The sequence below is a fragment of the Oncorhynchus kisutch genome, linkage group LG2 (assembly GCF_002021735.2).
Source record: "Oncorhynchus kisutch isolate 150728-3 linkage group LG2, Okis_V2, whole genome shotgun sequence".
In the NCBI taxonomy this organism is placed as follows: Eukaryota; Metazoa; Chordata; class Actinopteri; order Salmoniformes; family Salmonidae; genus Oncorhynchus; species Oncorhynchus kisutch.
Genome location: NC_034175.2, coordinates 48,523,737 through 48,550,454, shown reverse-complemented (window position 1 = coordinate 48,550,454; position 26,718 = coordinate 48,523,737). Strand labels below are relative to the sequence as shown.

Here is a 26,718-nt window from a genome sequence, read left to right as displayed (position 1 = left end):
GTTCATAGATGTTCAATGTTCATAGAAAAGTTCTGCTGACCTGCGGAAGCTCTACACATGTTCTGTTCTGTTGTAGTTCTTCAGCTCTGCTCTGTTCTGGTCAGAACCTGGTCTGCATAGCAGTGAATTCTCCTGCAGCTGCTTAGTGTCAGCTCTTCAAAGATACTTCTGTATATGATCACATTGACATAGATCCAAGCGAATTATGCCAAAGACTTCCTATAGAATCAGTTACTGTAATGCCAATGGAATTATTCAGATATTCAGAAATACAAGTACTTTTTAGAATAAATATATATTTTGACAGTATGGCACATGAGTTAGCTTAAAGGAATATTCTCTGTTAGTACTCTCAGTCTAAGCAGGAGTTGCTGCTGATGCTCCCTCATTCCTTCACTCTTTGAAAAAAACTTTCCAAAAGGGTTCTTCGGCTGTCCCCATATGAGAATCCTTTTTGGCTCAAGGTAGAACCCTTTTTGGTTTCAGGCAGAACACTTTTGGGTTCCATGTAGAACCCTCTGTAAAAAGGGCTCTACATAGAACCCAACGGGGTTCTGCCTGACACCCAAAAGGTTTCTTCAAATGGTTCTTCTATGGTACAGTCAAAGAACCTCTTTAGGTTCTAGATCGCACAATTTTTTCAAAGAATTTTATGAATTATACAGGGAGAAACTCAGAGGGTCTTGAGCATTTGTCATCTCTCTTTCATCTTCAACTCACCACAACAATCAGCAATCAGCAAAGTGATTCAAGGAGGTAGGTAGTGCACGGCAACCCTATTGTTATTGAAGAGGCCTCATAGTATTGAAATGTTCTCTCTGTTTGTCTGTTCATCCTTCTGTCTCTCTGTCTGTTCACCCTTCCGTCTCTCTGTCTGTCTGTTCACCCTTCTGTCTCTCTGTCTGTCTGTCCACCCTTCTGTCTCTCTGTCTGTTTGCTCAAAGTCTTTAATATCACCGTGGGTTCTCATATAATATAGATGAAGGGAGGTTGAGGCGGAGGGGAGTAGAGCAATGTGCATGTGTGTGTCTGTGCGTGCGTGCACACGCAGTTGTGTAAAGTAATGAAGTAGAAATACGCACTGATGGGTGAACTTCTTTTGCTAGGCAGCAGGCGACGACATGCAAGCAGAGTTGAGCCAATCCTCACATTTGGGCAAATCCAAGAGCCCTAAAGTGTAACCCCCCCCCACCACCACTCAATCGCACAATCATGTCCGTCATCGTTCTACCACCACCTCCTGATGAGGACAAACATCCTTGGCTGTATGTTTTCTTTTCTCTGAATTAAGGATTCATCCTACCGGATTAAATGTCTGTTATGTTTACCAAAAGTTCAGGAAATACTAGCGTTCAAGAACTCACAGTCAAATCTAAAGGAACACATTGATGTAGGCCTACTGTTAGCTTGCTAGCTAGCTAGAATAACATTAGCATGCTAGCTAATGATACTTATATTAGCATGCTATCTAACATTAGCTAACCAGCCCATGTTTGCTTAATCCTGTACCTAAATAGTAGCAAGTTTTAAGTTCCTTGGCATACACATCACAGACAAACTGAATTGGTCCACTCACACAGACAGCATCGTGAAGAAGGCACAGCAGCGCCTTATCAACCTCAGGAGGCTGAAGAAATTCGGCTTGTCACCAAAAGCACTCACAAACTTCTACAGATGCACAATCGAGAGCATCCTGGCGGGCTGTATCACCGCCTGGTATGGCAACTGCACCGCCCTCAACCGTAAGGCTCTCCAGAGGGTAGTGAGGTCTGCACAACGCATCACCGGGGGCAAACTACCTGCCCTCTAGGACACCTACACCACCCGATGCTACAGGAAGGCCATAAAGATCATCAAGGACATCAACCACCCGAGCCACTGCCTGTTCACCCCGCTGTCATCCAGAAGGCGAGGTCAGTACAGGTGCATCAAAGCTGGGACCGAGAGACTGAAAAACAGCTTCTATCTCAAGGCCATCAGACTGTTAAACAGCCACCACTAACATTGAGTGGCTGCTGCCAACACACTGACACTGACACTGACTCAACTCCAGCCACTTTAATAATGGGAATTGATGGGAAATGATGTAAATATATCACTAGCCACTTTAAACAATGCTACCTTATATAATGTTACTTACCCTACATTATTCATCTCATATGCATACGTATATACTGTACTCTATATCATCGACTGCATCCTTATGTAATACATGTATCACTAGCCACTTTAACTATGCCACTTTGTTTACATACTCATCTCATATGTTATACTGTACTCGATATCATCTACTGTATCTTGCCTATGCTGCTCTGTACCATCACTCATTCATATATCCTTATGTACATATTCTTTATCCCCTTACACTGTGTATAAGACAGTAGTTTTTTTGGAATTGTTAGTTAGATTACTTGTTCGTTATTACTGCATTGTCAGAACTAGAAGCACAAGCATTTCGCTACACTCGCATTAACATCTGCTAACCATGTGTATGTGACAAATAAAATTTGATTTGATTTGATTTGAAATAGTTTAGTAACTAACATTACCTACTTTAGCTGGCTAAAATGTGCCCAGATTCAGAATCTTTGTTAATTAACGCAATCTAACTAAACTGACATGAGTTAACTAGTACATTACAAATCTTGGCCCATTTGTGTCAGCTAACGTTAGTCTAGCCAAATACCTTTTTCTCTAAACACCCCATGTCAAGCTAAGTTAGCTAGCTAACATTAGGTTTCACATTTTAGCTAACACCCACTAGTTTAGCTAGACATTTTCTTTTCTTTATTTTTTCTTTATTTAATTAGGCAAGTCGGTTAAGAACAAATTCTTATTATCAATGACGGCCTAGGAACAGCAGGTTAACTGCCTTGTTCAGGGGCAGAACATCAGATTTCTACCTTGTCAGTTCGGGGATTCGATCTTGCAACCTTTCAGTTACTAGTCCAGCCACTAGGCTACCTGCCACCCCATGTGTTAGTTGATAAAGTTGTTCTTCTTACCTAGTTAATTACTGTAGACTTATTGACATCACCTACTAGCTAAATCAATTAACATAGTTTTTTGTGAGCATTTAATATTACTTTGACAAAAAACAATCACTTAGCTAATGTTGTTTATAGCTTTAAAATTAGGATCCTATACCTTAAGTATTTGGTGATGGTAGTTATCTAGCTAATTAACTATGGTCATTCTTTTATTATTATTTCAGAGAAAGCAGGTACACCATCTTAAGAAGTATGGAGAACTGACAGCAAACACACTGAAGAGAAAACATACCCCTGACACTCCCTCCACCATCAAGCAGAGCACATTACTCAAGGCAGTGTCTCAAAAATCCATTGGCAAAGCTGTGGTGAAGTATGTGGTCCAAGGTCTCCAACCATTTTCTGTTGTAGAACAAAAACTGTTCAGAGAGTTAGTGCAGGATCTGCAGCCTAACTCAAAGATAATATCAAGGCCCACACTGCGCTCCAGGATTGATGAAGCATCCAAGGAAATGAAGAAGGTGACCATGAGGTGACCATGAGGCCATGAGAGGAGTTGACCACATCGCCATCACCACTGACTGTTGGTATGCAAGAAGTTTCATTGTTGTTACAGCCCATTGGATAGACCCTGACAGTCTCAACAGATGCTCTGTATCCCTGGCCTGTAAACAGTTGAGAGGATCGCAAACCTTTGTGTTGTCAGGTGCCCTAAATGACATACATTCTGAGTTTGAAATCCGGAGTAAGATTGTAAGAACAATAACAGACAATGGCTCTAACTTCTTGAAAGCTTTCCAAGTTTATGGAGCAGATGAAAATAACGAGGCAGTCGAAGCAGTGGGTAGTGGGGGTGAAGCAGCTCAGCCAGGACAGGACGATGGTGAAGAGGAACAATAGGAGATTGAAGAAGTGAAGTTTGTTGATGTGGCAATGATCCTGAATGAAGGTGATGGTTTTGAGTACCAGCTGCCAAAGCACCAGCGTTGTGCTTGCCACTTACTCAACTTAGCATCTAAAGGCAATTCCCTAAAAGCAACATCCAGCGAGACTTACAAAAAAGTGTCCTGTTCAACATTTGGCAAGTGCCAAGCACTTTGGAACAAACGTGGGAGATCCACACTTGCAGCCGAAACCATTGAAGATACTTGGAACCTCCAGCTGCTGCGTCTGAATGCTACAAGGTGCAACTCCTGGTTCATGGCTGTAGAAAGACCCCTGAGGATCGTCAAAGACAAAGGAGAGGCGGCCGTCAGAGGTCTCTGCACAGACTTCAAGGTTCCAATGTAAGTAAGGATTATGTATTATTTTATCGTTATGTAAGGTCTTGAATATCGTCTAAATATGTTGACTAATAACTGTTTCACATATTGTAGCCATACACTATCATTTAGTCAACTACTCATTGATTCCTGTTGTTAAATCAGGTGAAATGGTTAGTGGTCCCCTTTGTAGGATGGGAAACACATTATTATTATGTGGGTTTTTTTCTCTGGTTCAATCCAGCTGAACTCCCCTGCCTCACAGAAGATGTTGCCACAATGAGCCCAGTCGTAAAGGTCATCAACATCTGCAGGCTGAAACCAATTTCCAGATGCGGTGGCTACTTCCAACTATCAACCTGCTGATCACAAAAGTTTACCGAATCAAGTTGTCCCTGAAGTCCTGTAAGCCTCTGGATGTGCTACAACTGGGACTGACGAAGCACTTCAGCCACACGTTTCAAGACTCTGAGCTGATCGCAGCTGCAATCCTTCTCCCCAAATTTACATCAGCGTGGACAAAGGATGACACCACCATCAAAATGAGTAAGACAAAATGTGGCTAATTAACAATATTTTATTATTCATAAACAACTTTTGTATAGTGTACATTTTGACACTTCATAGATTTGAGAACCAGCCATTTGAACTACAATCCTGACTTTGTGGTTCAGTCCAATGGGTAACCTACATAGCCCGGTTGCTTGGTTTACAGTTGAAGTAGGAAGTATACATACACCTTAGCCAAATACATTTAAACTCAGTTTTTCACAATTCCTGACATTTAATCCTAGTAAAAATTCCCGATCTTAGGTCAGTTAGGATCATCACTTTATTTTAAGAATGTGAAATGTCAGAATAATAGTAGAGAAAATGATTTATTTCAGCTTTTATTTCTTTCATCACATTTCCAGTGGGTCAGAAGTTTACATACACTCAATTAGTATTTGGTAGCATTGCCTTTAAATTGTTTAATTTGGGTCAAACATTTTGGGTAGCCTTCCACAGCTAATTTGGGTGAATTTTGGCCCATTCCTCCTGACAGAGCTGGTGGTAACTGAGTCAGGTTTGTAGGCCTCCTTGCTCACACATGCTTTTTTTCCTATAGGATTGAGGTCAGGGCTTTGTGATGGCCACTCAAATACCTTGACTTTGTTGTCCTTAAGCCATTTTGCCACAAATTTGGAAGTATGCTTGGGGTCATTGTCCAGTTGGAAGACCCATTTGCGACCAAAGCTTTAACTTCCTGACTGTTGTCTTGAGATGTTGCTTCAATATATCCACATGATTTTCCCTCTTCATGATGCCATCTATTTTGAGAAGTATACCAGTCCCTCCTGCAGCAAAGCACCCCCACAACATGCTGCTGCTACCCCGTGCTCACGGTTGGGATGGTGTTCTTCGGCTTGCAAGCATCCCCCTTTTTCCTCCAAACATATTGATGGTCATTATGGCCAAACAGTTCTTTTTTTTGTTTCATCAGACCAGTGGACAATTCTCCAAAAAGTACAATCTTTGTCCCCATGTGCAGTTGCAAACCGTAGTCTGGCTTTTTTATGGTGGTTTTGGAGCAGTGGCTTCTTCCTTGCTGAGCGGCCTTTCAGGTTATGTCGACATAGGACTCGTTTTACTGTGGATATAGATACTTTTGTACCTGTTTCCTCCAGCATCTTCACAAGGTCCTTTGCTGCTGTTCTGGGATTTATTTGCACTTTTTGCACCAAGTACATTCATCTCTAGGAGACAGAACGCGTCTCCTTTCTGAGGGGTATGACGGCTGCGTGGTCTCATGGTGTTTATACTCGCGTACTATTGTTTGTACAGATGAACGTGGTACCTTCAGGCGTTTGGAAATTGCTCCCAAGGATGTACCAGACTTGTGGAGGTCTACAATTATTTTTCTGAGGTCTTGGCTGAATTCTTTAGATTTTCCCCTGATGTCAAGCAAAGAGGCACTGAGTTTGAATGTAGGCCTTGAAATACATCCACAGGTACACCTCCAATTTACTCAAATGATGTCAACTATCCTATCAGAAGCTTCTAAAACCATGACATCATTTTCTGGAATTTTCCATGCTGTTTAAAGGCATAGTCAACTTAGTGTATGTATTCTTCTGACCCACTGGAATTGTGATGCAGTGAATTATAAGTTAAATAATCTGTCTGTAAACAATTGTTTACACAATTACTTGTGTCATGCACAAAGTAGATGTCCTAACCGACTTGCCAGAACAATAGTTTGTTAACAAGAAATTTGTGGAGTGGTTGAAAAACGAGTTTTAATGACTCCAACCTAAGTGTATGTAAACTTTAGACTTCAACTGTATATAGATGGGGAATGGATTAATGTAGGCTCACTAAAAACATAACTGCATGATTTCTATTGTCATCTCCCTTGTATTTCAGGAATGAACTACATCAAGGACCACATGGAAGAATCCTTGCTGCAGCTAGGCGATGGCACAAGTTCACCAGATGAGACTGTAAGACTGTTACCTTTCAGAAAAACTCCAGCTCTAATCAAATAAAAGGTCTGGCTGTTTTGCTTTTTGGATTTGTGGCTCTTACGTTTCATACTTTTACTTTTGAAACTTAAGGACATTTAATATCAGGTACTTTAAGACTTTTACTCAAGTAGTATTCTAATGGGTAACGTTTACTTGAGTCATTTTCCAGTAAGGTATCTTTACTGCAAATTGCACGATATTCCCTATATAGTGCATATGGGCCTTAGTCAACAGCATTGCACTATATAGGGAATAGGGTGCCATTTGGGACGCAACCACAGAACAAACCTCCTGGCCGCCTTATTTTAGAGCATTAGGCTAAGTCTCTGGCTAGCAGCCATCTGGAGAGCTATGTAAAAACACAATCCAATTCCTCTGATTACAGTGTAATTAGCGATGCAATCATAGTGGTTCAAGAACCGCAGTTATTTCCAAACGCCTGAGGTCATAAGATTTGGCGCGGATATGATGAAGCTTATTGGCCAGTAAACTCATACAGGCATGTCTACATTATGAATGATTCCCAAACAGGCATGACCGACTGCCACAGCGTTCAACAGACTGATCACAGAGAGTAGATCATAAGCTATATAAAACATGAACTTAGAGCTAAATGGAGAGAGTGAGAAGGAAAGGGAAGAGTGGATCAAGGAAAATATCTAAGTTAGTTAGTTAGATAGTCCTTCTGCCCGTCCTCCCGTTCGTTAGTTAAATGACAGTGTTCTTTGACCACACATGTAGGTCACCGAGAACACATCCTCTACCTCAGGAACAAAGACCAAACTTTGATGTCAAGGGAGGCTGGGTCAAGATAAAAAAAAATGCACCTCTTTTGCTATTTGTGGGTCCTGTAACACACAGCACATGTAGACAATTTTTAAAAGTGTGACACAGAGCGTGGGCGCTTAACGCTGTCCTATCCTCACCTCTGGTCCTGCGGGTTTTGTGTGATTTAACAGCAGAGGGAGATTGTTTAGCCGATTGGTCATCATAGCGTGCTAAGAGAAAGAGAGAGAGAGAGAGAGAGAGATGCCACCTGCCAAGAGAAGACGGAGTGGAGTCTACAGAGCTCAGGCCTGGGGCAGGTAACATGGCCCCATGTAGTTCACACGCGATGGGACCTTTAGAGCAGTGCAGCTCTATGCTTGCTGCTAGACTCTGCAGAATGTGTGAAGTATTCTACACAGTGGCCAGCGGGTTGTCTCTAAAATGATGCTAGTGGAGTGGTCTGCAGCCCTCTGATAGATTTGTTTTTCTGTGATAGTGAATGGGTTTCACAGTCTGTATTGTTGGGACTGAGACTGCAGAAACACTACAACATAGAAAAGGATCCCATTTTGCCTGCCCTCTGTACTCTCACAACAAGTGAAGTTCTGTGTCTGAGGCTCAATCGTCAAGTTACATTGGTGCGAGTTTGCTAAGGGGTTTGACAGTCTATGCTAAGTCACCAATGCTAACTAAACCTGCTAGGCAGTCCACTCAGAACAGTGACAGGTTGATTGTCCTGAAAACAGTGCTAACTGTGCAGTGTATATTATGGAGGAGCTGAGGCAGCCGGGGGGCTATGCATACTTTAATAAGTCCTTTCACGGCTGAGAGACCAAGTGGGACTAGAACACAAGCCAAGCATAACCACCTCACCTCAAAGGACCACACACAGACAGGCCAGGCATGACACGCTAACTACTCATCTATAATAGCCCTTTTTGGTCACACTGTTGATGAGAGGAGAATGTATAAACATAGTTTGGAAATGGGGCGGGAGTGTAAAAGGGTACTATTTGGGAATCTGTTCATAGCCATACAGGCTTTGTGGCTTGTTGCTTTCCCTATTGCTTTTGCCAGTCTGAGCATAACACCTATTGTATGTTAAAATACCCATGACAATGTTTTAAATATATAGAATAGATTCGGCAAAATACTGTACTACGTTACTGTATGGAGAAAAAAATTGTATGGACATTCCTTTTTTTACAAGATCATAAAATGAGATCCGTATATGCCTGTCAAAGTGTGAGGAAATTAAATAACATTTTTACAACAAATATATATCATCACTAAGGAGGCTACGACACTGGCTCAAACTCTCGTTGGATGTGGCAGGGCGTACAAACTATTATGGACTACAAAAGGAAGCACAGCCACGAGCTGCCCAGTGACACAAGCCTACCAGACGAGCTAAATTACTTCTACGCACGCTTTGAGGCAAGCAACACTGAAGCATGCATGAGAACACCAGCTGTTCTGGACGACTGTGTGATCACTGTTTCCGTAACCGATGTGAGTAAGACCTTTAAACAAGTCAACATTCACAAGGCCGCAGGGCCAGGCGGATTACCAGGACGTGTACTCCGAGCATGCGTTGACCAACTGGCAAGTGTAGCCATGAAGTGCTTTAAAAGGCTGGTCATGGCTCATATCAACACCATTATCCCAGAAACTCTATACCCAATCCAATTTGCATACCGCCCCAACAGATCCACAGATGATACAATCTCTATTGCACTCCACACTGCCCTTTCCCACCTGGACAAAAGGAAAATCTAAGTGAGAATGCTATTCATTGACTGTAGCTCAGCGTTCAACACCATAGTGCCCTCAAAGCTCATCGCTAAGCTAAGGACCCTGGGACTAAACACCTCACTCTGCAACTGGATCCTGGACTTCCTGATGGGCCGACCCCAGGTGGTAAGGGTAGGTAAGAACACATCTGCCACGTTGATCCTGAACACGAGGGCCCCTCAGGAGTGCGTGCTTAGTCCCCTCCTGTACTCCCTGTTCACCCATGACTGCATGGCCAAGCACTACTCCAACACCATCATTAAGTTTGGCGATGACACAACAGTGGTAGGCCTGATCTTCGACAACGATGAGACAGCCAATAGAGAGGAGGTCAGAGACCTGGCAGTGTGGTGCCAGGATAACAACCTCTCCATCAACATGAGGAAGACAAATGGGATGATCGTGGACTACAGGAAAAGGAGAGCCGAGCATGCCCCCATTCCCATCGACGGGCCTGTAGTGGAGCAGGTTGAAAGCTTTAAGTTCTTTGGTGTCCACATCACCAACAAACTATCATTGTCCAAACACACTAAGACAGTTGTGAATAGGGCACGATAACAAAAGTTATACAGCTGCACCATCAAGAGCATTCTGACTGGTTGCATCACCGCCTGGTATGGTAACTTCTCGGCCTCCAACTGCAAGGCACTACAACGGATAGTGCTTACAGCCCAGTACATTACTGGGGCCAAGCTTCTTGCTATCCAGGACCTCTACACCAGGCGGTGTCAGAGGAAGGCCCTAAAATGGCCAAAGACTGCAGCCACACTAGTCGTAGACTGTTCACTCTGCTACCACATGGCAAGCGGTACCGGAGCACCTAGTCTAGTGCCAGGCTCTTAACAGTTTCTACCTCCAAGCCATAAGACTCCTGGACTATTGGCTACCCGGACTATTTGTATGGATAGTCACTTTACCTCTACCTACATGTACATGTTACCTCAATTACCTCGACTAAACTGTGCCCCTGCACATTGACTCTGTACCGGTACCCCTTGTATATAGCCTTGTTACTGTTATTTTATTGTTGCTCTTTAATTATTTGTTATTTTTAAATTTTATTTATTTTTAAATTTATTTTTTACTTCCGTTTATTTTAGTAAATACTTTCTTAACACTTATTTGTCTTAACAAGGAACCGCCCCTTTTTTCCCCAATTTTCACCTAAAATGCCATACCCAAATCTAGCTGCCTGTAGCTCAGGCCCTGAAGCAAGGATCTGCATATTCTTGGTACCATTTGAAAGGAAATGACTTTGAAGTTTGTGGAAATGTGAAAGGAATGTAGGAGAATATAACACAATAGATCTGGTAAAAGATAATCGAAGAAAAAGCCAACCGTTCATTTGTATTTTTTTTGTACCATCATCTTTGAGAAATGCAAGAGAAAGGCCATAATATATTATTCCAGCCCAAGTGCAATTTAGATTTTGGCCACTAGATGACAGCAGTGTATGTGCAAAGTTTTAGACTGATCCATTGAACCATTGTATTTCTGTTCAAAATGTTGTATCAAGACTGCTCAAATGTTCCTAATTTGTTTATTAATAACTTAAAATTAAAACGGCATTGTTGGTTAAGGGCTTGTAAGCATTTCAACACCTGTTGTATTCGGCGAATGTGAAAAATAACATTTGATTTGTGCCTTTCACCCTGCTCTCTTGTGTTTGTTCTACAGCAGTGTTGGTAATGCTAACATAATACAACATTAACATGCCATCACTATCAAGGTCAACTCTGGTGTAGGGTGGTGGATGCGCATGCACACACACACACACACACACACACACACACACACACACACACACACACACACACACACACACACACACACACACACACACACACACACACGCTGCTAAACAGAACAAACTTTTAATTGTCTTAATTATGTCTGCAGAAAGACAGGAATGAACGTGTCTGTGAGCTCACGAAACTATAAGCAGAGACTCAATCTGTCGGTTTGAAACTGAGAGGCATTGACGGGGGTCATTTCTCCCTACGTACATCAGAACACACACCAAGGGGGTCTTCGTTGCCCTGAAAACATACACAAATACTGCTTGAAACGGGTTTATTTCCTTACCCAGTGTGGGTTTATCTCTCCCACTAAGCCAGAACCTGACTCTAGATTTAACTAAAATAATACATTTAAAAGGGCCTGCCAAGATGTGATATGGACAGTGAAAGGTTACTGTAGCCCTTACTGCATCTGGATCAGGAGACTGCTCCCCATCGTTCCCGTGGTGAACACTGGGTGGTCTGACTTGCCTTACTACAGACAATGGTACTGTTCTGGTGTGCATGTCCAAGACAAGTAACTGAACTGGGGATGTTGCTTAGCTGTTCCATATGAGATACTCTCTAAACTGCATATCCCCAGAGCACTGTGTCAGTGCAGACATTCACAAATAATTAGGAAAAACAAACACCTTTAGAGATAATTCCCCTCGTGAGAAATCAACATTTCCAGCCACAATGACGGAGGGATGTTGAGAATGAAAGATAGAGGAAGAGAAATAGTGAAGAGTCATTTTTATGTAAGTACACAGACTGTCCCTCCCTGTGGCAGGGTGGAGGGGGACAGGTGACTGTTCTGTCAATGACAGGAAAGGGCTGAGTGTCCTGGCACTGTTCTGACAGCTGGGACACCAGTGTCACCTTCCACAAGCCTCCGATTGACAAATTCAGACTAACATTACAGCCAAAGAGGAAAAACAAAACCCCAGCAATGGGGGCAGACAAACAGGCAACAAACACCCTGTCAACCCAGCATTCCTGGTTCCTGGTGGGAGGACATTAGACTGGACTGATGACCATCGTAGTGGTGTATACTAGCATACTATGTGGTACCCAGGGAAATAGAAATAGGGTGCCATTTGGGACCCAGCCCCAGTCTACATTTAAGATGCTACTCCTAGAGTTAAGAGCCTGTGGGACTGGCTGGGCCTGTTACATTTGGATTAATATTGCCAGCATATTTAAATATTCAAAAAGTATTGCCAGGCCAAAGGTTTGTGCACACGCTGATTAAATAAACGTTACATATCTCTATTACCTCCCGACCAGTTGAGGAGTGACTGTAATGTTAATGACATGGAGGTGCTACATTACATCGAATGCTATACAGATGTAAGATTTTATTTTGAGACAGTTTGCTACAGCAGGAAGATAATCCTGCAGCAACAGGAAATGTGAATTATTATGGAGATTATAATTAATGAACATTTTTGTTGGGGTTTATACATTTTTCGTAAGGGAAAATCAAATCTAAAATTTCAGAGTGGAAATTGCAAACTTCAGGAGCCTTTTAAAAACTAAAATACAAGTTTGACATTTCTCCTGCAACAGGGTGATCAAGTGAAGATCCTACATCTGTAGAATATGAGAATACTTCATATGTGCTATATAGAATACTACTAAGAGACTACATTAGTGCTACATAGGATACTCACTCCACTGTATCCTCCCAGCTGCACCAGTGATGCTGGTCAAGTTCCTCCATGTCCAGTCTGAATTTCCCCAGGCAGAACTCCTCGATGGCGTACTCATAGGTCCCGCCACAAGCCATCACAGACACAGACTGGCATGCTGGGGAGTAGAGAGAGAACAGAGGGTCAGAACAGAGATGTACTGTAGACCAACACAGCATAACCCACTGAGGGAACAGACAGACAGACAGACCAGACCAGACCAGACCAGACCAGACCAGACCAGACCAGACCATAACCCACTGAGAGAGAGCGAGAGAGAGAGAGAGAGAGGACAGGGTCAAAACAGAGATGTAATGTAGACCAACACAGCATAACCCACTGAGAGAGAGAGAGAGAGAGAGAGAGAGAGAGAGAGAGAGAGAGAGAGAGAGAGAGAGAGAGAGAGAGGACAGGGTCAAAACAGAGATGTAATGTAGACCAACACAGCATAACCCACTGAGGGAACAGAGAGAGAGAGGACAGGGTCAGAACAGAGATGTACTGTAGACCAACACAGCATAACCCACTGAGGGAATAAAGAGAGAGAGAGAGAGAGAGAGGACAGGGTCAGAACAGAGATGTACTGTAGACCAACACAGCATAACCCACTGAGGGAATAAAGAGAGAGAGAGAGAGAGAGAGAGAGAGAGAGAGGACAGGGTCAGAACAGAGATGTACTGTAGAACAACACAGCATAACTCACTGAGGGAACAGAGAGCGAGAGAGAGAGAGAGAGAGGACAGGGTCAGAACAGAGATGTACTGTAGACCAACACAGCATAACCCACTGAGGAAACAGAGAGAGAGAGAGAGAGAGAGTTAGAACAGAGATGTAGTGTAGAGACTCAGATAAAAAAAAGTATCTTTAACTACATGGTAGTCTCACGCCATAGACTTCCAACTCAATAGCCTGGGGATAATCACATGGTACGGGTCTGAGCCAGTGTAACTCTCATTCACAGATGTTTCACATTGATGAGCAGAGGTATGGGGATCTATCAGTTCTATATTAAGTAGAGGATACTGCTTAACATTTTATCTCTGAGATCCAACAGAGCTCTGGAAAGATCTCACCTGACAGTGCTGACAGGGTAAAACCTCATAACTGGAGTTCCTGTAGAAAATTCTCTGGCTTTGAGAAGCTTTCTAAGTGCTGTCTACACTACACCATGTGGTAGCAGTTTCTCACTGTTTGACAAGGCTGACTGGACTGGGAGATTGCTTTAAACTGTTAAAAGGGCACAAACACGCTCTCAACTCCTAGGAGCAGAGCATCACAGAGCATCACTGCCCCAGGGCTCAGAGCTGAGAAAAGCACTCCGTGTTAGAGATATCAAATCAGATCAAATGTATTTGTCACATGCGCCCGAATACAACAGTGCTGTGAATTGTGAAATGCTTACTTACAAGCCGTTAACCAACAATGCAGTTCAAGAAATAGAGTTAATAAAATGTTTGCTAAATAAACTAAAGTGAAAAATCTAATAAAAAGTAACACAATAAGATGACATAACAATAACGAGGCAACAGGGGGTACCGGTATCAAGTCAATGTGCGGGGGTACAGGTTAGTAGAAGTAATTTGTACATTTAGGTAGGTGTAAAGTGACTATGCATAGATAATAAACAGTGAGTAGCAGCAGTGTAAAAACAAAGGGGGGTCAATGAAAATAGTCTGGTTGTCCGTTTGTCCGTTTGATTAATTGTTCATCAGTCTTAAGGCTTGGGGGTAGATGCTGTTAAGGAACCTTTTGGTCCTAGACTTGGAGCTACTGTACCGCTTGCCACGCGGTAGCAGAGAGAAGAGTCTATGACTAGGATGGCTGGAGTCTTTGACAATTTTTTGGCCTTCCTCTGACACAGCCTGGTATAGAGGTCTTGGTTGGCAGGAAACTTGGCCCCAGTGATGTACTGTGCCGTATGCACTACCCTCTGTAGCGCCTTACGATCGGAAGCTGAGCAGTTTCCATTGCAGGAGGTGATGCAACCGGTCAGGATGCTCTCGATGGTGCAGCTGTAGAACTTTTGGAGGATCTGAGGACCCATGCCAAATCTTTTCAGTCTTCTGAGGGGGAAATTGTGTTGTTTTGCCCTCTTCAAAACTGTCTTGGTATGTTTGGACCATGATAGTTTGTTGGTGATATGGACACCAAGGAACTTGAAACTCTCGACCTGCTCCACTACTGCCCAAAGTTAATGGGGTCCTGTTCGGCCCTCCTTTTCCTGTAATCCACGGTCATCTCCTTTGTCTTGCTCACATTGAAGGAGAGGTTGTTGTCCTGGCACTACACAGCCAGGTCTCTGACCTTCTCCCTATATGCGGTCTCATCGTTGTCGGTTGTGCCGTCAGCAAACTTAATGATGGTGTTGGAGTCATTCTTGGCCTCGCAGTTGTGGATGACAGGGAGTACAGGAGGGGAGTAAGGTAGGGGAGGAATTTACAAATTGGCCAGTTCAGGGTCAGCTCAAACTGAACTTCTGAGAGGAGTAGAAACAAAGGGAGGAATCATAGGGCAAAAAGATGGCTTTTGGCTAAAAATATTAATTAGGTCTCCCATTTACTCCTTCATGACACACTGGCCAGTTCACAGAAGACTTTGTCTCTCGCTCTCTCCCTTAGGTAAATGCCAAGAGTGTGCAAGGCTGTCATCAAGGCAAAAGGTGGCTACTTTGAAGAATCTCAAATATTACATTTGTTTAACACTTTTTTGGTTACTACATGATTCCATATGTGTTATTTGATAGTTTTGATGTCTTCACTATTATTCTACAATGTAGAAATTAGTAAAAATAAGGAAAAACCCTTGAATGAGTAGGTGTGTCCAAACTGTGAGTAAAATTCATTATGAAAACGCCTTTATGAGCAAATATTAATATAATAGCCATCATATCAAAGTAAACTTGGAGTCGCACGATGATATGCTGTGCGGTCCTCCCACTATGACTCGGGAAACCATGCAGTTTATTAGGCTACAGATGAAATCATTTATGATGAACTTCACAGGGTGGTGAAAGTGCACGGTTATCTTGAAGCTCCTTTCCAATAAATATTAAGGGTCGGATTCTGGTGACATGCTGATCAATATTTGACTGACGTTTGACAAATAAAAAATATTTGTACTCTTATGGATAATAATCTCATCATGTAGACTAGCCTACCCGCAAAGCCTACCCGCATAGCCTACCCGCACTGTATCTGTGAGCTGTTGGCTAGAGCGTAGGTACCAAGACCAGAGTAGACACATTTGCTATTTAACACAAAATGCGATGGAAACGCATTGAACTTCAGATTTTTATTCAGTACATGACAACTTAAGCGATTAAGTACATTGTGTGAACTACACTGCATACAAATTTGTTCCTGTAAATTCCTGCAGCTAATGGTGAAAAGCATTGACAGAAGATGGAGGTACAGAGAGCAGTGCGCGGAGCTGGTATAGCAGTCTGTACAGAAGAAAGGAATAAGAAAGAAAAATTGAGGGTGAGTAAGAGTGGAGAGGGCGAACAACAGACTTATCTAATTAACTCTGACAGAATGGGATTACCTTTTCAAATGGCTTTTGACGGTTTGACTCGCCAGCCAACTCTATTATCACATCTTTTTTCTCTCTCTCCCTGTCTTCTTCCTCCCATCTCGCCCTTCTCTCTCTCTCTCTCTCTCTCTCTCGCTCTCGCTTCCTTCCTTACTTCCTTCCTCTCTCCATCTCTACCCGTCTCTAGCTACAGGGCTTTCAGAAAGTATTCACACCCCTTGACTAATTCCACATTTTTTTGTGCTATAGCCGGAATTCAAAATGGATTAAAAAAAAAATAATCTCCACCCATCTACACACAATACCCCATAATGACAAAGTGAACTCACTGAATGGATATTCTAGGAAGAACAGTGCTCTACAGATGTAGGATTTTAATTTAAGCCAGTTTTCTACAGCAGGAAAATCATTCTGCAGCAACATACAACTTTAATTATTAAGTGGATTATAATTAATGGAATTTTTTTCAGGGTTGATACATTTTTTGTTATGGCAAATAAAGTCTGACATTTTAAAGTGGAAATTACAAACTTTTAGAAGCCTTTTTAAATCTTGAATTCACTGCAAGTTTGAAAGAACACATCTGTAAGAACACATTGAACATCTGTCTGTGGAAGGCATGGCCATGAGAGAGACAAAAGGTCTTCTTTCTTCACCTCTCACTATTAGGACGAACAGAACGATGTCTCAACATTGATTGCTCTTTTATATAAGAACAGACCCTGCTGGCAGCTAACTTACACTGTAGTGTAGTGTAAGACTCAGAAATCGGTGAATCAGGAGTGTGTTAAATCTGTATCTGGCAACAAATATCAAATCTCATCCATCCTCTTCCTCTGACCCAGACCTTTTGATTTCTTAAAAGCGTATTGCATACTCAAAGGCTTCAGAATGCCCACTGCATATAGAGGCCCTAGAATTGATCAAAAACTATTGAGTGCTACGCTTCTTCCATTTTATCTGTGTTGGTACTTTGCCAAGGGAGGATGCATGCCGACGAAATAAAAATGTAAAAACAGGAAAATATTTTTTCTCATAAAAAGATCCAAGCTGAGATTTGTGAGAGCGGCTTGAGGAGAGATTGGAGAAAGAAGAAACGGAGGAGCAACGAGAAAGAACATCTGATTCACTCATACACAAAATATTAGAGTAGAAGAAAAGTTTTTGGAATAAAACTGATCATAGCCAACATTGTTCAGTTCCACTCAGTCTCTTCAAGGAAAATGTCCTGCGCTGTTTTCAATTTGGTGGCAGATAAGTTTCATACGTAAACATTTAATTCACAATCAAACCCTTCTGTGCACAATCAACCCAATCTGTCCAATATGGTTGCCTTTACTAATTGATGGAGATGACACGCGTTGTTGAAATACAAACATTTGGTGGATGTTGGCAAAGCACAAACTTAGATTGTCAAGTGAATTTTGCCTGACATTCAGCAGCTTGGAAAACATTTACTGTGTCACCGGAAAAAAACTCCTGCACTAAGATTAGGGGAAAAGTCAGAGCACCTAAAACATTTTCTGTGAACATTCCCTGTCCATAAGTAGTTCAACTTCCAATGTCCACAGCTGTGTAGATCAATCAATCAATCAATCAAAAACTTTAAAGCCATCCAGACTTGTGTTAAATGGTATTCAGAATTCCCCTAAAAACACTTTAAAGCTACCAGAACGTCTACCACTCTCAGTTCTGAGGGGGGTTTATAACACTGGTATGATGATAGGGATAGAGTGTAGGCTTAGAGTAAGATAATATTACCCACAGTAACAACAGCCTGCGCATACTTTATGCAGAAGTTGTCTGACTGTCAGTGTGTCCTGTCTCTTCTACATCACCCTGAGGCTGCCCAGGGATAATAGGACCTGGACATTGCAGTAAGGTGCACAGAGACCCAGGTGCTTAGAATGTGTAACCTGAACCTGAAGAGGAGAGCCCCCTTGCATCTCAAATGGCACCCTATTCCCTACATAATGCACTACTTTTGGGCGCTGGTCAAATTGGGACGCATTCCAGCTATAACTCTGTCCTTAATATGACTGGGACTTTAATGAATCCTTGAGGGCAACATAATGTTCCTGGGTCTTTGAATGTGTTGCGCTCCAGAGAGTCATTTTCGCACGCGGTGAGTTTCTCAGACATATTGTGCACTGACACTGGAGAGGAGCTAGGAGAGAGATGTTAAGTCTGGTTCTCTCTCTTCAACCAGTGCTTCCTGAAGTGCCATAAGAGGGTAGTGAAATGACCGAATACAGCTGGGCTGGCCAATCAGTGCAGATGGATGACTCTTTTTACTGCACTGATAAAGCCGTAGAACGTTTTCAGTAGTGCATTACCCTTACGGAAAAAAAACGTGAATTTTAACATATACAGTGCCTTGCGAAAGTATTCGGCCCCCTTGAACTTTGCGACCTTTTGCCACATTTCAGGCTTCAAACATAAAGATATAAAACTGTATTTTTTTGTGAAGAATCAACAACAAGTGGGACACAATCATGAAGTGGAACGACGTTTATTGGATATTTCAAACTTTTTTAACAAATCAAAAACGGAAAAATTGGGCGTGCAAAATTATTCAGCCCCCTTAAGTTAATACTTTGTAGCGCCACCTTTTGCTGCGATTACAGCTGTAAGTCGCTTGGGTTATGTCTCTATCAGTTTTGCACATCGAGAGACTGAAATTTTTCCCATTCCTCCTTGCAAAACAGCTCGAGCTCAGTGAGGTTGGACGGAGAGCATTTGTGAACAGCAGTTTTCAGTTCTTTCCACAGATTCTCGATTGGATTCAGGTCTGGACTTTGACTTGGCCATTCTAACACCTGGATATGTTTATTTTTGAACCATTCCATTGCAGATTTTGCTTTATGTTTTGGATCATTGTCTTGTTGGAAGACAAATCTCTGTCCCAGTCTCAGGTCTTTTGCAGACTCCATCAGGTTTTCTTCCAGAATGGTCCTGTATTTGGCTCCATCCATCTTCCCATCAATTTTAACCATCTTCCCTGTCCCTGCTGAAGAAAAGCAGGCCCAAACCATGATGCTGCCACCACCATGTTTGACAGTGGGGATGGTGTGTTCAGGGTGATGAGCTGTGTTGCTTTTACGCCAAACATAACGTTTTGCATTGTTGCCAAAAAGTTCAATTTTGGTTTCATCTGACCAGAGCACCTTCTTCCACGTTTGGTGTGTCTCCCAGGTGGCTTGTGGCAAACTTTAAACGACACTTTTTATGGATATCTTTAAGAAATGGCTTTCTTCTTGCCACTCTTCCATAAAGGCCAGATTTGTGCAATATACGACTGATTGTTGCCCTATGGACAGAGTCTCCCACCTCAGCTGTAGATCTCTGCAGTTCATCCAGAGTGATCATGGGCCTCTTGGCTGCACCTCTGATCAGTCTTCTCCTTGTATGAGCTGAAAGTTTAGAGGGACGGCCAGGTCTTGGTAGATTTGCAGTGGTCTGATACTCCTTCCATTTCAATATTATCGCTTGCACAGTGCTCCTTGGGATGTTTAAAGCTTGGGAAATCTTTTTGTATCCAAATCCGGCTTTAAACTTCTTCACAACAGTATCTCGGACCTGCCTGGTGTGTTCCTTGTTCTTCATGATGCTCTCTGCGCTTTTAACGGACCTCTGAGACTATCACAGTGCAGGTGCATTTATACGGAGACTTGATTACACACAGGTGGATTGTATTTATCATCATTAGTCATTTAGGTCAACATTGGATCATTCAGAGATCCTCACTGAACTTCTGGAGAGAGTTTGCTGCACTGAAAGTAAAGGGGCTGAATAATCTTGCACGCCCAATTTTTCAGTTTTTGATTTGTTAAATTTTTTTGAAATATCCAATAAATGTCATTCCACTTCATGATTGTGTCCCACTTGTTGTTGATTCTTTACAAAAAAATACAGTTTTATATCTTTATGTTTGAAGCCTGAAATGTGGCAAAAGGTCGCAAAGTTCAAGGGGGCCGAATACTTTCGCAAGGCACTGTATTAAGTGTTCCAAAAATACATGTTTTCACGTGATCTTATGTGAAGTTAATGTGATATGTGTCAACATCTTAAGCAACATGTGATGACATGAGATTACACGTGAAAATATGATCATGCGTGAAGTGTTCCTGAAACACGTTTTCACATGATTTCACATTACATTTCCAGAGGTGGGACCAAGTCACTATTTTAGAGTCAAAAGTTGAGTCGAGTCTCAAGTCAAGTCCAAATTGTGCATTCTAAGAGTAAGTCAAGTTTAAAAAAATCTAGACATGCAAAGACTTGTTCAACTGCAAATCTATTTATTGAGGCTACGAGACAAGTCATTTGAATAACAACGCCAACCAAATCAAATCTGTCTAACAAGAGCTAAACCAGGTACATATAAGCACTTGGCCCCTCCCAGGAACATACAATTACCCAATTGGCAATTAAACCAAATAAAAGGGAAAAGGTCATTTGTTGTTACATTGGTACATTCGTCAGTCAAATCAATTGAGATCTAAATCAAATCAAATATTATCTGTCACACACGCTGAATAAAACTGGTGTAAACTTTATTTACCATGAAATGCTTCTTATGAGTTTGTAAGTAATAGTAGTAACACAAGAGGAATAAAATAAATGAACAAGAATGGCGCTATATACAGGCTATATACAGGCAGTATACCAGATCAATGTTCAGGGGTAAGAGGTATTTGAAGTACATACAGTTTGTACATGAAAGCAGGGTAAAGTGACTAAGCATCAGGATAGATAAAAATAAGAGTAAAATAAAGAACAGAGTAGAAGCAGAAAATGATGTGTAAAATTGTGAGTGTGTGTGTGTGTGTGTAATGTGTATGTATGTGTTTGTGTTGTGTCTGTATGCGTGTGTGTGCTATGTGTGTGTGTGCGTATGTACTGTATGTGAATGTGTGTGGGTATTGTGTGTGAGAGAGTGAGTGAGTGAGTATATGGTGTGTATATACTGTACAGTAAGTATGCGTAGGGTCAGTAAAGGATAGAGTCAGTGCAGATAGGTAGAGTACCATTAATTTACTATTTAGCTGTCTAGCTATTTAGCAGTCTTATGGCTTGGGGGAAGCTGTCTCGGAGCCTGTTGGTCAGAGAGCCGATGCTCCAGTACTGTTTGTCAGACGGTAGCAGAGTGAACAGTCTATGGCTTGGGTGGCTGGAGTCTTTGGCAATTTTTCAGGCCTTCCTCTGATATCGTATGATATAGTGATCCTAGATGGCAGGGAGCTTGGCCCCAATGATGTATTGGGCTGTCTGCACCACCCTCTGTAGCGCTTTGTGGTCAAGGGCGGTGCATTTGGCATACCAGGCGGTGATGCAGCCAGTCAAGATGCTCTCAATGCTGCAGCTATAGAGCTTTTTGAGGATCCGAGGGCCCATGCTGAATCTGTTCAACCTCCTGACAGGTAAGAGGCGCTGCCATGCGCTCTTCATGACTGTGCGGGTGTGTGTGGACCATGTTAAGTCCTCGAGAGCTTCAAGGAACTTGCAGCTCTCGACCCGCTCCAAAGCAGCCACGTCGATGTGGATGGAGGCGTGCTCTTTCCTCTTTCTCCTATAGTCCACGATTAGCTCCTTGTTCTTACTGCCGTTGAGGGAGAACAGGAGGGCTTCTTAAAGAAAAACTAACAGGTCTGTGAGAGCCAGAATTCTTACTGGTTGGTAGGTGATCAAATACTTATGTCATGCAATAAAACGCAAATTCATTTCTTAAAAATCATACAATGTGATTTTCTGCATTTTTGTTTTAGATTCCGTCTCTCACAGTTTAAGTGTACCTATGATAAAAAATGACACACCTCTATATGCTTTGTAAGTAGGAAAACCTGCTAAATCGGCAGTGTATCAAATACTTGTTCTCCCCACTGTACACATATAAATACATTGAAATATTACATTTACATAAATATTCAGACCCTTTACTCAGTACTTTGTTGAGGCACTTTTGGCAGTGATTACAGCCTCAAGTCTTCTTGGGTATAAGGCTACAAACTTGGCACATCTGTATTTGGACAATTTCTCCCATTCTTCTCTGCAGAGCCTCTCAAGTTCTGTCAGGTTGGATGGGGAACGTTGCTACACAGCTATTTTCAGATCTCTCCAGAGATGTTTGATCGGGTTCAAGTTCTGGCTCTGTCTAGGTCCCACAAGGACATTGAGTCCCCAAGCCACTCCTGCGTTGTCCTGGCTGTGTGCTTAGGGTTGTTGTCCTGTTGGAAGTTGAACCTTTGCCCCAGTCTGAGGTCTTGAGCGCTATGGAGCAGGTTTACATCAAGGATCTCTCTGTACTTTGCTTCTGTAATCTTTCCTTCGATCCTGACTAGTCTCCCATTCCCTGCCGCTGAAAAACATCCCCACAGCATGATGCTGCCACCAACATGCTTCATCATAGGTATGGTGCCAGGTTTCCTCCAGATGTGATGCTTGGCATTCAGGCCAAAGAGTCCAATCTTGGTTTCATCAGACCAGAGAATATTGTTTCTCCTCGTCTGAGAGTCCTTTAGGTGCCTTTTGGCAAACTCCAAGTGGGCTGTCATGTGCCTTTTACTAAGGAGTGGCTTCCGTCTGGCCACTCTACCATAAAGGCCTGATTGATTGTCCCTCTGGAAGGTTCTCCCATCTCCACAGAGGAACTCTGAAGCTCTGTCAGAGTGACCATCGGGTTCTTGGTAACCTTCCTGACCAAGGTCCTTCTCACCCGATTACTCAGTTTGGCTGGGTGGCCAGCTCTAGGAAGAGTCTTGGTAGTTCCAAACCTCTTCCATTTAAGAATGATGGAGGCCACTGTGTTCTTAGGGACCTTCAATACTGCAGACTTTTTTGGTACCCTTCCCCAGATCTCTGCCTCGACACAATCCTGTCTCGTAGCTCTACGGACAATTCCTTCGACCTCATGGCTTGGTTTTTGCTCTGACAAGCACTGTCAACCGTGGGACCATTTATAGACAAATGTGTGCCTTTCCAAAACATGTCCAATCAATTGAATTTACCACAGGTGGACTCCAATCTAATTGTAGAAAGATTTCAAGGATAATCAATGGAAACAGGATGCTCCCGAGTTCAATTTTGAGTCTCTTAGCAAAGGGGTTGAATACTTATGTTAAGGTACTTCAGTTTTTTTATATACATTTGCTAACATTTTGAAAAAACTATTTTAGCTTTGTCATTATGGTGTATTATGTGTAGATTAAAGAGGAAAACATTTAATTTAATCCTTTTTAGAATAAGACTTTTTACGTAACAAAATGTGGAAAAGGGAAGTGGTCTGAATACTATCCGAATGCACAGTATTGGAAATATTCCCCACTATATCCCATTAAGAACTGCTTTACTTACAAACAGACAGATGGGTCTGATGGGAACACCACTTCTGACTTAGAATTCTTTTTTACATCCTTATATTTTATAGAGCCAGTCAGAGACATTGAATAAGAGCAAGAGTAAGAGGGAGAGTATCTCTGGCTTGCTTCAAAATAAAAAATTGATCCCTAAAACTCTTACTATTAGTAGGCCAACATCTATTATTCATCAGGACTGCAATGTGTGGGATGCACATGAAATCATCTCTCTTTTTCTCTCTATTTCTCTCTCTCTCAGGGCTCTTTAACAGTTACATAAAGCACACAAACAAGCCAGTGAATTTAAAAAAGCGCAGAAAGCAATGTACAGTACAGGATATTCACTGTTGCAAAGGGAGACACGCTTCAATCAAATCAAATTGTATTGGTCACATACACATGGTTAGCAGGATGTTAATGCACGGGTAGCGAAATGCTTGTGCTTCTAGTTCCGACAATATCTAACAAGTAATCTAACAAATTCACAACAACTACCTTATACACACAAATGTAAAGGGATGAATAAGAATATGTACATATAAGTATATGGATGAGCAACGGCCGTGCGGCATTGGCAAGACGCAGTAGATGGTATAGAACACGCAGTAGATGGTATAGAATACAGTATATACATATGAGATGAGTATGTAGGATATGTAAACATTATTAAAGTGGCATTATTTAAGGTGACTAGTGATACCTTTTTTAAGTCCATTTATTAAAGTGGCCAGAGATTTGAGTCTGTATGTTGACAGCAGCCTCTCTATGTTAGTGATGGCTGTTTAACAGTCTGATGGCCTTGAGATAGAAGCTGTTTTTCAGTCTCTCGGTCCCAGCTTTGATTCACCTGTACTGACCACACTACCCTCTGGAGAGCCTTGCGGTTGTGGGTGGTGCAGTTGCCGTACCAGGCAGTGATACAGCGCAACAGGAAGCTCTTGATTGTGCATCTGTAAAAGTTTGTGTGTGGTTTAGGTGACAAGCCAAATTTCTTCAGCCTCCTGAGGTTTAAGAGGTGCTGTTGCGCCTTCACCACGTTGTCTGTGTGGGTGGACCATTTCAGTGTGTCTGTGACGTGTACGCTGAGGAACTTAAAACTTTCCACCTTCTCCACTACTGTCCTGTTGATGTGGATGGGGGCATGCTCCCTCTGCTGTTTCCTCTGCTGAAGTCCACGGTCATCTCCTTTGTTTTATTGACGTTGAGTGAGAGGTTATTTCCTGACACCACACGCTGAGGGCCCTCACCTCCTCCCTGGAAGCTGTTTCGTCATTGTTGGTAATCAAGCCTACCACTGTAGTGTCGTCTGCAAACTTAATGATTGAGTTGGAAGCATGCATGGCCACGCAGTCATGGGTGAACAGGGAGTACAGGAGAGGGCTGAGAACGCACCCTTGTGGGGCCCCAGTGTTGAGGATCAGTGGGGTGAAGATATTGCTTCCTACCTTCACCACCTAGGGGCGACCCGTCAGAAAGTCTAGGACCCAGTTGCACACTCGAGCTTAACGATGAGTTTAGAGGGTACTATGGTGTTAAATGGTGAGCTTTAGTCAATTAACAGCATTCTTACATAGGTATTCCTCTTGTCCAGATGGGATAGGGCAGTATGCAGTGTGATAGCTGATAGGGAATAGCTGTACTGTTAGTGTTTGATCATGTTTCCAGTCGCCTTGCCATGATTAAAAGTTGTGGATAGCACATTGAGTTTTGCACAAATGCTGCCATCAATCCACGGTTTTTGGTTAGGAAAGGTTTTAATAGTAACAGTGGGTACGACATCTCCGATGCACTTTCTAATAAACTCGTTCACTCGTTTTTCGTCCTGCTTTTGACACCGCTCCGTCTGCCTCTCCTGCGGCGACCGCGTTGTTTTGGGTCGGCCTCTGGGATAAGATCCCATGTCCAAGGTTGATGTCCGAACAAATTATCCACTTCGGGAAAGACATGTTGGTAAGTTTACATCGCATTTATATCCAATAGTTTTTCCCGGCTGTAGGTAATAACACTGGATATTTTCTGGGCTAACAATCTAAGAAATAATACATAAATAAAACAAATAACTGCATAGTTTCCTAAGGACCTGAAGCGAGGCGACCATCTCTGTCGGCGCTTTAAACATCCACTGTGTTTGAATGGAGAGACACTGTCACACCAGACAAGTGCCATGCTTAGAGTGAGTTTAAATGTGTTTACAGTGTTAAACATTTAAACAGAATGTCAATTTAGAAAAATAATCCAAACATTTACATGAATGGACACTTCACACAGTCACAAGTGTCCTACAGAATATACAACCACTATAACTGGTTCCCCTATGAACAAGCTATTACTCATTAGCAACCCAGCAGAGCCAGACACACTCAGACCAAAATTACCCCGAGAGATGCCTTGCAGAGCACCACGATCTTGTATTTTTCTTTAAAACCTGTTGTTTATAGAAAGGACTGGTTATCTGTTCAACTTAATGTATTCTGGACTGTCCAAATTCTTTATTTAGGCGTAAAAGAGATTCAAACTCATGTCTGCATCACACAAACTGAGTATAGTATATTGTTCACAATTCCATCGGTCTATTTCTACTCAATACGATATTGAGAAATGGTAAAGGGGTTTTGTTCAGTGGGTTGAGATAAGGGAAAAGCCTGTCGCTTCGACTCAATAAGAACACAAGTATTTCCCTTCCATTCGCATCTTTATCTCAACCTTCACAGAAATTAATTGGTCCTTGTTTTACCCATTACATTCAGCAACAAGCCACCACAATTGCGATGAAGGAAAAAGAGTTCTATGCATAACACAATGTGCTCCGACTCATCAAGATACCATCACATTGGTTTTTGTCACCTGGACAAGCAATCATGCTCTGGGGGTAAGTAACATCCAAACAATTGGTGGAAGAACTGTCACCGGTGTTGATATCCCCGTCACCACCACCTCCCCACACATCCTGTGTGTGCTAGAGCAAATAGAGTCTGCCAGACACAGGTAGAGTAATATTGTTTACTCTGTGCAATATTGATCTACTCATCTCAACATTAC

The 26,718-nt window shown here is 42.3% G+C and overlaps 1 protein-coding gene across 2 annotated transcripts in view; it reads right to left on the bottom strand.

Moving 5' to 3' along the window:
• LOC109867578 (receptor activity-modifying protein 1-like) overlaps positions 1-26,718 on the bottom strand; it is a 59,467-nt gene that overhangs the window by 5,157 nt on the left and 27,592 nt on the right. For both annotated transcript variants that reach the window (XM_020456810.2, XM_031796309.1), the window contains exon 2: positions 12,776-12,911. In XM_020456810.2, the coding sequence (XP_020312399.1) occupies positions 12,776-12,911 (136 nt within the window). The remainder of the gene's footprint in view (positions 1-12,775; positions 12,912-26,718) is intronic.